The sequence below is a fragment of the Myxine glutinosa genome, chromosome 1 (assembly GCF_964187855.1).
Source record: "Myxine glutinosa chromosome 1, kmMyxGlut1.1, whole genome shotgun sequence".
In the NCBI taxonomy this organism is placed as follows: domain Eukaryota; kingdom Metazoa; phylum Chordata; class Myxini; order Myxiniformes; family Myxinidae; genus Myxine; species Myxine glutinosa.
In genome coordinates this window covers 161,945,438-161,957,712 of record NC_136261.1, presented here as the reverse complement: position 1 = coordinate 161,957,712, position 12,275 = coordinate 161,945,438, and the positions used below count along the sequence as shown (strand labels likewise).

General features: G+C 43.6%; 1 protein-coding gene across 3 annotated transcripts in view; it reads right to left on the bottom strand.

Annotated features, from left to right (window-relative positions):
- PITRM1 (pitrilysin metallopeptidase 1) overlaps nucleotides 1-12,275 on the bottom strand; it is a 94,515-nt gene that overhangs the window by 55,842 nt on the left and 26,398 nt on the right. For 2 of the 3 annotated variants that reach the window (XM_068121474.2, XM_068121481.2), the window contains exons 6-8: nucleotides 7,962-8,076; nucleotides 2,889-2,985; nucleotides 2,446-2,603 (exon numbers count right to left, since the gene is read on the bottom strand). In XM_068121474.2, coding sequence (XP_067977575.2) covers nucleotides 2,446-2,603; nucleotides 2,889-2,985; nucleotides 7,962-8,076 — 370 coding nt within the window. Of the gene's footprint in view, nucleotides 1-2,445; nucleotides 2,604-2,888; nucleotides 2,986-7,961; nucleotides 8,077-8,743; nucleotides 9,335-12,275 lie in introns of those variants that run through there. The other variant, XM_068121487.2, reaches the window with a different exon arrangement.

Sequence of the window (12,275 nt, the reverse complement as noted above, 5' to 3'; positions counted from 1 at the left end):
ACTTCTTCCTCTTCTCATCAATTCTCTTTCCAACTTCATCATCCCACCACCATGTTTCCAAGTGCCTCGGTGGTCCTTTTGTCCATCCACATACCTCACCAACGGCTCCCAACAGACTATCTTTCATTGACATCCAACCACTTTCAAGCTCAACCACATCATCCTCGACCAATCGACCATACTCAGCCTCTCTTTTAATGCCTCCCTTACTGTCACCTCTTTCAACCTCCACACCTTCATTCTCGGTTGGTACTTCACCCGCCGAGCTCTCCTCGCACCTTTCACCCTTATGTCGCAGACAACCAAGTGGTGCTGTGAAACAGCCTCCTCCCCCGGGATCACCTTTGTGTACCGGAGGTGCCCCCTTTCTCGCCTACGCACCATCAGGTAGTCAACGGTTGTCATCGACCCACCTGACGTGTATGTAACAAGCTTATTATCCTCTTTCTGGAACTGAGTATTACAAATCAACAAATCGGCTCCATTAGCAAACTCCAAAATCCTTTCACCTTCTCCATTTCTCACACCATATCCGTAACCCCCATGAACTCCCTCAAAACGGTCCATACTCCTTCCCACATGTCCATTTAGGTCTCCTCCTACCACAACAACTTCCTCATCTTTCACGTTTTCCATCAGCTTCTCTATCGCACACCAGAACTTGTCCTTCTCTTCATCGCTTCGACCAACCTGCGGAGCATATCCCGAGATGACGTTCACCAAGAGCTTTCCAATCATCATTTTCACCATCATCAACCTATCACTCACTCCAGTCACACTCACCACACTGTCTACAAACTCCTCTGAAAACAGGACACCAACACCATTCACGCCCTCCGGGCACCCTTGCCACACAAACGTGCATTTCTGTCCCTGCCGACCCTTCACCATTCTCACACCACTTCCCTTCCATCTCGTCTCTTGCACACAACATATGTCCACTCTTCTTCTGACCAATACTTCCACCACTTCTCCTGATCTCCCTGTCATTGTCCCTACATTCCATGTCCCAAACCTCAGAAACCGATCTCCACTTCGGGCTGTACCCTGCTCATTTGTAGTTGTAATTGTCATGGTTCTCTTTTTGAGGCAATGTTTCTGTGGCCGGATGCCCTTCCTGATGCCAACCCTCTTAGTCGCCTCTTACGACACGCAGGGATACGGTGTACCTATTCTAAACCAGGGTACACACCGGGAAACGTTTAAAACATGGAAATTGGGGGGGGGGGGGAGGGTGGGGGGCGCGGCGTCAGCACCACGGCTGCGGGGGTCTGGTCAGCACCACACCACGTCGGCCCGGTCAGCACCACACCGTCGGCCAGGTCAGCACCACCCCACGTCGGCCCCGTCATCACCACACCCTTGGAAAAGACTTCGATGCTGTGGAGAGATCGAAGCTAGCCTCCTCGCTTATCCGTCATTAATGGCGGCGGAAGCAGCCACGAAGCGACGATATTCGGTCGGGCTGTACGATTCTGTACGATTCGCTGTACGCTGTACGATTCGGTCGGGCTTTTTCACGTTGTCCGCGCACTTCAATCTTCGTCTGCATAGGCAGGCCCGGTCAGCACCACACCATCTATGTGTCACACTCATGGTAAAAGTAAAAGTTGAACGCCGACTCTACCGGTCGCTCCACCTGAGGTCGACTTGGGCCGAGTCTGGTCGGAGAGGGGGGTCGTGTTGCGGTTTTGTAAATAAAGGCAACCCCCCTAACCCTTTTCAATCAATGCATTAAGGAAATTATTATGAAGCACTTTGCATTTTGAAGCAGAATTTAAATCCACTTTATGAAGAAGGAAGAGGTTGAAAAAGCTAAAATTAGGAAATTTAAACTGTAAAAAGAATTTTAGGAAAGATTTAAAAATTAATTGACGAGGCTGTGTGGATTTTACTTTTGTCCATGTCTTCCCAACCCCCCCCCCCCCTTTATTCCCCGTCACCCCCTCTCCTTCCCCAACCTTCCTTCCCTCTCAAATCCCATCCCCTTATCTTTCTTTTCTACATTTCAATTCCCTTAATTTAGGGAATTGAAATTCTGTTTTCAATTCAATTCCCTTAAAACATTTCAATTCCCTTAACAATTCCCTTAATGCTACCCAAGCTGTGTACACAGTGAATCCTTCTATGTGCCGAATTACACCTCCCCTCTCCCCACCATCACCCATTTTCACTGCTATGGATGAGGTAAATTCAGTCATTAAATTTTCAATGCTGTATACTCAAATCTGATATTCCAACTCATTGAATTCATCTCCAGCACAACAACAATCTCCCCTCTCCCCCACCCCCCTCCCCACCCAAAAAAAAAAATTATTAAAGGGGGGAATAAATAGTCATTGCAATTCAATTATATAGCTTGAATGACAGACGGCACATTATTTTGACAACGCAATGACAATGAAACTTTTTTAGGCTTTATGACAAATACACTGAAAATTATACCGTGCATTGCTGGGATGGTAGTGCGAGGCGTGGTAGGCACGTAGTTGCTGCCAGGAGAGATCTGGGATTGCAATCGGGTCTCCGCCACTCGAACCCCCATAGCCGACTGGTTGCAGTGCCCGTTGGGCATGTTCGCAGAACAACTGCTCACGGCTCGACTGTGCGAGGAAAACAAGAGGGAGGCAGGGTTTATGTCTTTACGATATGAAAACTTGAGAGGCTGCTCAGTGGTTAAGTGGGTTAAGTCTCTGCAGGTTTACCTGGTGAGACAAGGGTGAAGGGCTTTCCTTCTTCTGGTATAATTTAAAGAGAGTAGGTGTTTTTTCCAGTGACATGGATTAATAAACAGTAGATTAAAATGTCACCAATCAATGAGCTGCCTTTCCTTGTACCATTTTCAGACTAAGGTCAAAAGTTAAAATAAATATATTCTTAAATCTTACAAAAGCCCCCTTCATTTCATTGAATACAACGCCTTTGAATACGATGGGGGATGTAGGGTCTTCAGTCTTCATGTGCTCCAGCCTCCAACCTTCCTGCCTGGGTAAATGTTGTGGGGTTTGGGGAGATGTGAAGAGAATAAATATTCGAATAAATTGCGTGTTGTTTATGCTGTCACTCAATTGTGCTTGATGGTACAACATGTTGTACCTAAGGCTGCTGGGCCATAGAAGTTCACGGTTCACGTTTCACGTTTCACGGTTCACGCGTGTAAAGAAAAGTGGACAAACGTAGTATGCCTTGCTCTGGGCCATAGAACGCCTTTCATGTTTCACGTGTCACGTGTCACGCGTGAAAGGCGGAATGAACATGCACACTTTTTCTATGCGTGAAAACGGAGATCTCGGTCGACCTGATTATTTTTAGACTGACATCCGGGCAAATTTCTGACATTAGACTGACATTAGACTCGCTAGACTACTAGACAAATTACCCTAGCCTAGATCATCACGACCAACACCACATTATCCAAATTAATAGGTACCAACCTGAGAGTAATGATGAGCTTTTGTTCTGCTTCGATCGATTTTCTCCAGTTTGTTTGACCTGGCTGTAGATGTTCCAGGACGAGGGTCCTCAAGGCATCGTAAGTCCTGTATGACATCCTGGTATAATTGAAAAACAGTTCTTCATCGGGATTGTCAAGCAGATAACGGAATGTTCGGTGGAATTCACCATGGGTTTCTCTCAGAAGGAAGTGCTCTCGGCTCCAAATTCTGTGCCTTTTTCTCTTCCTCCGTCTTAGTAGAAGCAGAATGAGGCAATCTTCTTCATCCGAAGAGTCCATGTTGACGGTTACTCGGCCAAAGCAGAACTGGCGCGCAACACGTGAACAGCCAAGCGTGAAATCCTATGGCCCAGGGTCCGATTGTTCACGTAAACGTGAACCGTGAAACGTGAAACGTGAACCGTGAACTTCTATGGCCCAGCAGCCTAAGGCACCTGCATCATACTAAAATACACAATTTGGTGTCTTTCTGTCTGTTTGTCTGACCGCGATACATTCAGTTGATACTTATACATTCTCAACCAAAATTGACAGGACTAAGGGTCACACTATGAAAGTTGTAGCGACAATCCCCCCCCCCCCCCGCCCCCACCCGAGAATGTTTTCCACATTGGGCAAAATCCGTGTTAAGGTGTATAGACAGCTTACCGTGGCGTTTTTCCAAGTCCGCTTCTAATAACAAACAAAAGTAATAATGCTATCTTCAGTGTTGTTTTATGTTATCGTGGCAATTTTCCAAGGTCGCTTCCAATAAAATTAACAAGAAAGCATCTGAAAATGAAACTCCCTTTGTATCTTCTTCTTCTTCTTCCACTACTACTTCTTCCATATGCTAAACATGACAAAAACAGCTAAAAAATACCAAATGAAAACAGATTCAATGCACCTTTTGATCTAAACACAAACAAATAACCGGCTTCTTGCTTTTGAGTGGTGAACCAATTCAGTGACCCAATACGCAAATTCTTAAAATTTCAGGTGAATTGAATGAAAAGACGATTTCATGTGATGTTGACCTTTTGACTAAATTGTTAATTTGTCTTCTCCATTTTCTCAAAGTAAAGCTTTATTGAAAATTTGATGGTAAAGTTTAAATGATAAGTTGAAATTTCAGGTCAATTGGATGAAACTTGATTATATAGATGATGCTGACATTTATAGTGTGAGAAAGTGTATAATTAGGGTAAAGGCTGAAAAATTCCCCTCCTCCCACTCCACCGAACTACAACCGTAGCGAGCGTGTGTTTCTATAGCATTACAAACACAACCTATCACCATTGCCAAAGCAGTGCCTCCCCTCTCCTCTCCCCCCCCCCCCAATCCCCCCAACCACCCCCTTTCCCTTTCTCTCTAGTCCTCCCCGGATCTGGACGGACATTGTCGGGTTTGGTTCCTAATTACACACAAGCTCCTACCTGTTCTAATCCCACACGTACACTACCGGTCGAAAGTTTTAGAACACCTCAATTTTTCCAGTTTTTATTGAAATTTAAGCAATTAAAGTCCAGTGAATAACCTGAAATGGTACAAAGGTAAGCAGTAAACTGCTTGAGGTTTAAAAAAAAAGTTTAGGTTAGCAGAAACGGGAAAATAATGTAAATTGCACAGTTTTATTGTAAAAAAAAAAAGAAAAAAAAAGGCCTTCTTCAGGGAACAAGTAATGGGTTAACAACTTACAGCTGTTCTGCAGCAATGTAAGTAAATTAAGCCTTGAAAGCTGATGCAAACAATTCCTACAGGTGTCCCAACCTCTGCTGATTTATTGATTACAAACCCCCTGTCTGTATAAAAGCAGTATTGGAACAGACTGTTATTACACCCTCTGTAGCATTATTTGGACAATATTGCACTGCAGGAAGTAGTACATTGGAAACTGTAGGAAACTGACAGGAAGAGGTCTGGCAGACCCAAAGCCACAACAGAATCAGAAGACAAGTTTCTGAGAGTCAACAGCTTGCGTGATAGGCGGCTCAGAGGACAACAGCTTCAAGCACAGCTTAACACTGGTCGAAGTAAGCAAGTGTCAGTTTCAACTGTGAAGAGAAGACTTCGAGCTGCAGGTTTGACAGGTCGAGTGGCAGTAAGAAAGCCATTGCCAAAATGGCAAAATAAGAAAAAGAGGCTTGCCTGGGCCATGAAGCACCGCCAGTGGACTACTGAAGACTGGAAGAAGGTCTTATGGACCGATGAATCAAAATTTGAAATCTTTGGTTCATCACGCAGGGTTTTGTACACCGTCGAGTTGGCGAAAGGATGGTTCCTCAGTGTGTGACACCAACTGTCAAATATGGAGGAGGAAGCGTGATGGTCTGGGGCTCTTTTGCTGGATCCAGAGTCGGCGACTTGCACAGAGTGACTGGCACCCTGAACCAAAAGGGCGACCACAGCATTTTGCAGCACCATGCAATACCCTCTGGTATACGCCTAGTTGGTCAGGGGTTCATCCTACAGCAAGATAATGACCCTAAACACACCTCCAGGCTGTGTCAAAACTACCTTCGAGGAAAAGAACAAGACGTTAGGCTTCAAATCATGGAATGGCCAGCACAGCCTCCAGACTTAAACACCATCAAGCTGGTTTGGGATGAACTGGACAGAGGGGTGAAAGCAAAACAACCTACAAGTGCAACACATTTGTTGGAACTTCTACAACAGTGTTGGGAAGAACTTCCCGAACAATATTTGATTTCCATTGTAGAAAGAATGCCACGAGTGTGTTCGGCGGTTATATCTGCAAAAGGTGGCTACTTTGCTGAGTCAAAAATTTACATTAAATTTTGTTAAACAAAATGATTCTATGATTTCTTTTTTTAAATCTCCAATTGTTTATTTGTTCTATGTTTAATTTTAGAGTACATTGAGATATTAAACTGCGTAAATTTCAATAAAAACTGGAAAGATTGAGGTGTTCTAAAACTTTTGACCGGTAGTGTATACAATGATTTCCCTATTCTATCTGTCAATAACTTTTCTTACTCATTCTCTCACCATGCACGTAATTAAGTTCTAACCTCCGGCAATTTAAATAAAGAAACAAGGGCCATACATATACAGTGTGGCTGTTGGGAGGGCAGCACAATCTTTTAATGACGTGTCAAATATTCATTTCGTCAACAAAGCTGAACGAGTCGTTTCCTTGATTGTCCCCTCCCATCCAGTGGCCCAGTTCCTTGTTTATTCATTGTTGGCCTCCAAAGGCCGAGTTTCCCCATAACAGGCTCTCACTGGAAGTTCTGTTGGCAGGATGGGCATGGCTAACTTCTGGCATTCATGGCGAGTAAGCAGGCAAGTGATGGTGGCCCAGGCTGGCAGGGTGCAGGTCGGCAAGGCAGGTGAATCAAAGTTTGGGCGCGGCTCTTCACTAGGCTAGCTGATGGAGTGACTCGATCAGGGTGTGCCTTCCCTTAAACTAACAATTTGGGACTCGAGAGGTCCTCGCAAAATTCAATTGCCGAACTCCTGTTTGCTATAATGACAATAGGCAACATAATACGAAGGGGAAGCATCTCTATTTTAGCCAAGCATACAGACGAATACACACAACACAGGATTGTTAGATGAGACAAATACAGCCACAGAGCTTGGTGGATGTGCCGTCACTTCCCAGGCCACTATGGGTACCAGTGACAACACAACAACGGCGCTGCCTTTCTCACTGCACTCAGCAGGGGATTTCTTAAGAAGGAATTTATTCCTCCCCATGGATGCCAACCTATGGGGATTGGCCGTACTCTTATCCTTGGATATCTTTTGATCGTTTTGAGTGTGTAATAAGTGCATGTGGTTCGGCCAAGTTATCTGTTGTGCTGCCCGCCAGGGAGAACAAGATATAGATAATTATTGTTTTAATTTAGACTAGATAGGCAAATATATCTTGTCAAAGTGTTCCCTGTTTGGCAAATCGAGCAGCAACTGGGTAGAAGGGAAGGTGCTATTGCAGCAAGACAGTACGATTCTTATAACGACAGGTGGAGAGGGAAGGAGGCGTGATTCTCCTCTAATTGACAAATATTGTGCTAATTGATAATTGTCCTAGATACACGTCTCCTGGTGTTGGGCTAGCGGCTAGGGTGCCAGCTTAGGATACCTAGGATCCTGGGTTCGAATCCCGGTCGATCGCTGAATTAACACCAGGGGGGTTGACTCAGCCTGTCATCCTTCCGAGGTCGGCTAATTGAGTACCAGTTCACTGGTAATTCCCTGTTTGTCGTAAAAAGGCGACAAAAAGGGTTGGCGGCAGGAAGGGCATCCGGCCGTAAAACATTGCTTCAAAAGGGGGACCAAAAAAACAACAACAACCACGGTCCCCGAAAAAGGCCAACCCCTGCTTTGCGGGGAAAAATGGCCTCTAAAGGTGTTTTTTTTTTTGTTTGTTTTTTATACACGTCTCCTAATGTCATGTAATTTTTATGCAAGCTCTCTCTCGTGAGGTTTAGATACGATGGAAAAAAATAACAGTTTAACAGTACAAGCCAGGCAACCTTTGAGCTAGTAAAGTAAACCACACCAGAAGTCAAGTTGGCGGAGACGAGGGAAAAACACTGCATCAAGGTAGACAGAAAGCAGGTTTTGAAAGTCCTTGGGATTTTGAGTGGAGAATGGGAACATTGTGAAGTCACTGCCTGTTGGGTTCGGGAAAGAAGAAGCATGTTGCTGTGAAGCATGACAACAGGATTTGATCAACTTGGCAACTTGTACAACTGCACACGCACAGGATATAGATATTTATTTTACTTACAACTAGTTCCAGCCAAATTAAACTTTGCTATAAATTACCTTCAAATTTAGCCTGGCAACTCAAGCCATAAAAAAGCTTTGTCATTACCACATATTACAGAACTTTATTTATATTGCCATGCCAAAAACATTTTAAAATCATAATTTTTTAATACAAGGCCGAGGCTCCTATAAGAGCAAGGTGCCAAAGGAGCAATCCAGCCTCCATTGAGAGGGGAGAGGGGGGGGAGGGGGGGCTCCATTGATAGCAACGCTATTGATAGCAAGGCAGGAAAAAACAGGATGCCACACAGTCAAATGCCTGAAATATGTCCAAGGACACAGTCCTGATTAACATTTTGGGCCTCCAACCATTGCTGAGAGAGGAGCAGCAGCAAATCCAGAGTTTAGTGAGCAGGATGTAATCCAAAATGATTGTAAGAGATCAGGCTGTTTAAGAACAGAGACAAGTTAAAGAACCTATACCACACAGGCCCCAAGCTTGGTAAGCAGGGCAGTATGGCAAACAGTGTCAAGTGTCTGAGATATGTCCTATATGGAGATGGTCCTAACCTTTTTTGTTATGTCCAGAGTTGAGTGATCAGGACAGAATCCAAACTTGGTCAGAAATTCCAGGATTCTGCTTGCAATCCTGATGGCTTCCAAGATTCTGCTTGCAATTGGAAGCAAGCTTCCTGGTCTGTGGGTGAGAGGATCGGTTTTTTGCATCCTGGTGAGCAGGAGTGATGCTTGCTGAGTTCCAGGCAGATGGGAGGTGGCCAAAAGAGGACGATCTGAAGATCACAAACAGAAAAGCAAGAGCAAGATTTGGGAACATGGATAATTATACCATCTGGGCCCATCACTGAAGCAGGGTCAAGACTGGACAAAACTTTCTCTGCCCTCTCGGGTGAAGAAACACTCCCGTAGACAGTGGGTACGAGGGGGGTAAAATGGAGACAAATAGAGATGAGTCGGGGACACGAGGTGTTCAGGCAAGTAAGTGGAGACATTTTGCATTGTCTTGAGCAGTGTTGTTGTCGTTTCGCCCAGGTCAGTTCTGCTCGAACAGGCCCGTGGCAAGGAGATAGTCGATCGATCTCCCAGGAGCGACCGACAGATCCCTCACATCTAAGAAGTTCTCCAGCAGTGTCTACAGTGATGCTGTAATAGGTTAAGGGATTGGAGGGGGAGCATACATCAGAGTGAGACATGGCAAGGCACAACCATGACTTTGACGAAGCAGACTGGTTTGGAAGTACGGTACTTAAAATTTACATCACGTCTAACTTGGAATTTGTAGAGGATGAGAAGCTGATGGAAGTTGAAGTACTTGTGGGTCCTGAAGAGAAAACCAAGTTTCTTGGAGGCAGATTTGGTGATATTGAGGATGTGAGGATGCCAGGAGAGAATGCTGGAGATGGTGACACCGAACATAGCAATAGAGTAAGACGGCTTAGGTTGAGAGCTGGACATGTAAAGAGGAGGATTAGCTGTGTTGAACTTGCTGGATACAAGGGTTTGAGTCTTGGATTGAGTGAAGGAGACAAGGTTGTCCGTGAGATAGGAGGATGGCATTGAGATCACGACTAATGGAGGCAACTGTTGAGAGGCGATCGACAGCAACTTGCGCAGGACGTACTGTAACAATATTCGAGAATTCACATATAAATACAACTAGCCTCCAAATGCCATGCAAGCCTTCCAAAGTGGGAATAAATTCAAAATACTAACTTTAAAACAATGAACAATGCAAAGAAAGTTTAAATACAAAATATTTTGAATATTAATGAAAATGCAAAATTCTGTTTTATCCTCTCCTCTATATTATACTTTCTCCGTTTTATATTTACATACTTTAACGCTGATAATCGACATAACGATTTTGTGGCATAAATCCATTAAAAATCAGAGCAAACACTTTTTTTTCCAATTGTATTAGTACTTTTCTTTGTTGACTTGTACAGGGTGTTCCAAAAAGACCTGGCCAACTTTGGTTGTTAATATATTTAGTACCACAAATGATACAATGATACACTTTGTTTTATATGATACAGAAACTCAAAGTTTTCTTTATTTTCAGGTCTGGTGGTTTATTATAAAAGACAATGACTACTCCACGGGAGAAAGCTCAGTGCGTCGAATGGAATGGGAATTGGTTCATCGAGATGAGATCCAACACGCAAGTTCAACGTATTTTCCGCCAATGTATGGAAGGAGTTCGCCATCATGAATAATATCAGAGAGTGGTACAAGAGATTTAAAGAGACTGGAAGTTGTCAGAAACAGAAAAGTGCTGGTTAAGCAAGCCATCTGGGAGGGCAGCACAAGTGCAGCAGATGTTTAACGAGTGTGTGAATCATTTCAACAGAGTTCCAGAAAATCAATCCGATGCACATCCAGAAAACTGGGACTACCAGCCACCATTGTACACATGATTTTGTGTACAAGACTGAAGCTATATATATATATATATATATATATATATATATATATATATATATATATATATATATGTACATATATATATATGTACATATATATATATGTACATATATATATATATATACATATATATATATATGTACATATATATATATATATATATATATATATGTACATATATATATATATACATATATATATATATATATACATATATATATATATACATATATATATATGTACATATATATATATATACATATATATATATATACATATATATATATGTACATATATATATATATACATATATATATATATACATATATATATATATACATATATATATATATATATATATATATATATATATATATATATATATATATATATATATATATATATATATATATATTGTTACGGACGCGGTTAAGATGTTATTTTGACCGAGCGGTGGTATTGCCGCGACCGAACAGTTATTCCCCGACTAGAACCCGATTCCACCCAAACGTTGGCCGTATCGCACCGCAGCTGCTCAATATGGAAAACTCTAAAGCGACCGAATACAAAGAGGAAAAAGACGTACAGAAGAGTAATTGGATTTATTATTTACACATATAAGCAGGAAAAAAACAGTCACGTTTATTTACAGAAGATATTAGATACACAGTGCAACGCTAGCTTACCTACAGTCTTAATTAACCCAGGGACAGAACAAACAAGGACAGACTCACGCGGGGAAGGATGATAGGACTGGCGGGAGATGGATGGCTGGCGGGATAGGGAGGTCCAACTGGTCCTGCAACCGATCGACTCGTTGGGCAGCCGCCGCTCCTTCGCGGCCCTGCTCCAAACTGCCGTCCAGGCCTCACGCTGCTGTGGCTGCAGTTTCGGTGGCTCCAGCTGCAGTAAATGCAGTTTCGGTGGCTCGAGCTGCAGTAAATGCAGTTTCGGTGGCTCGAGCTGCAGTAAATGCAGTTTCGGTGGCTCGAGCTGCAGCTCAACTCTGGACTTCTCTCGGACTCAACTCAAAGCGCCTCTCTTGGACTCAACCGCTTGGACTCCCTCTCGTCTCTTTGTAAAAACTCATCTCTTTGACCCAACTGCTTGGACTCCCTCTCGTCTCCCTGTAAAAGCTCATCTCTTCGGGAAACGCCCTAGCTGCGGGTTATATAGGCCCCGCCCCTCAACCTTCGCGAACCTCCTCGATGTTTCTCTCCACACCCTCTCCAAGTCCAACCCCTTGTTCGTGGTTGGTTGAGTGGGGCTGACTCACTCCTCCCCTCTATGACGAGGTGGGGACCCGCCTTTCTTCCCCAACCCTGCCTCGTGGTCAATGGCGGCAATTGGAGCGGAGGTAGTTTCCAATCGACGAAAGGGGGAATGGAGGTTTTGGGAATGGGAATGAAGGGAATCTATCTCTTTCACTGGTGCAATGGAGTATTTCAATTAATGGGAGACACAGCCTTACCCTAGAACACATAATAAGATATAAGCTATCGAACAGGGGTATTCTATGATTGGCTGTGGTGTGGATGCTTTATGGACTAATTATGGGACGCCCTTTGACCTTTACACAGCTCCGGAGGCAGGAGGCGCAGAATAACCAATAATAATAATAATACACACAATCAAAAAAATACAGTCCTCATATCCGCAA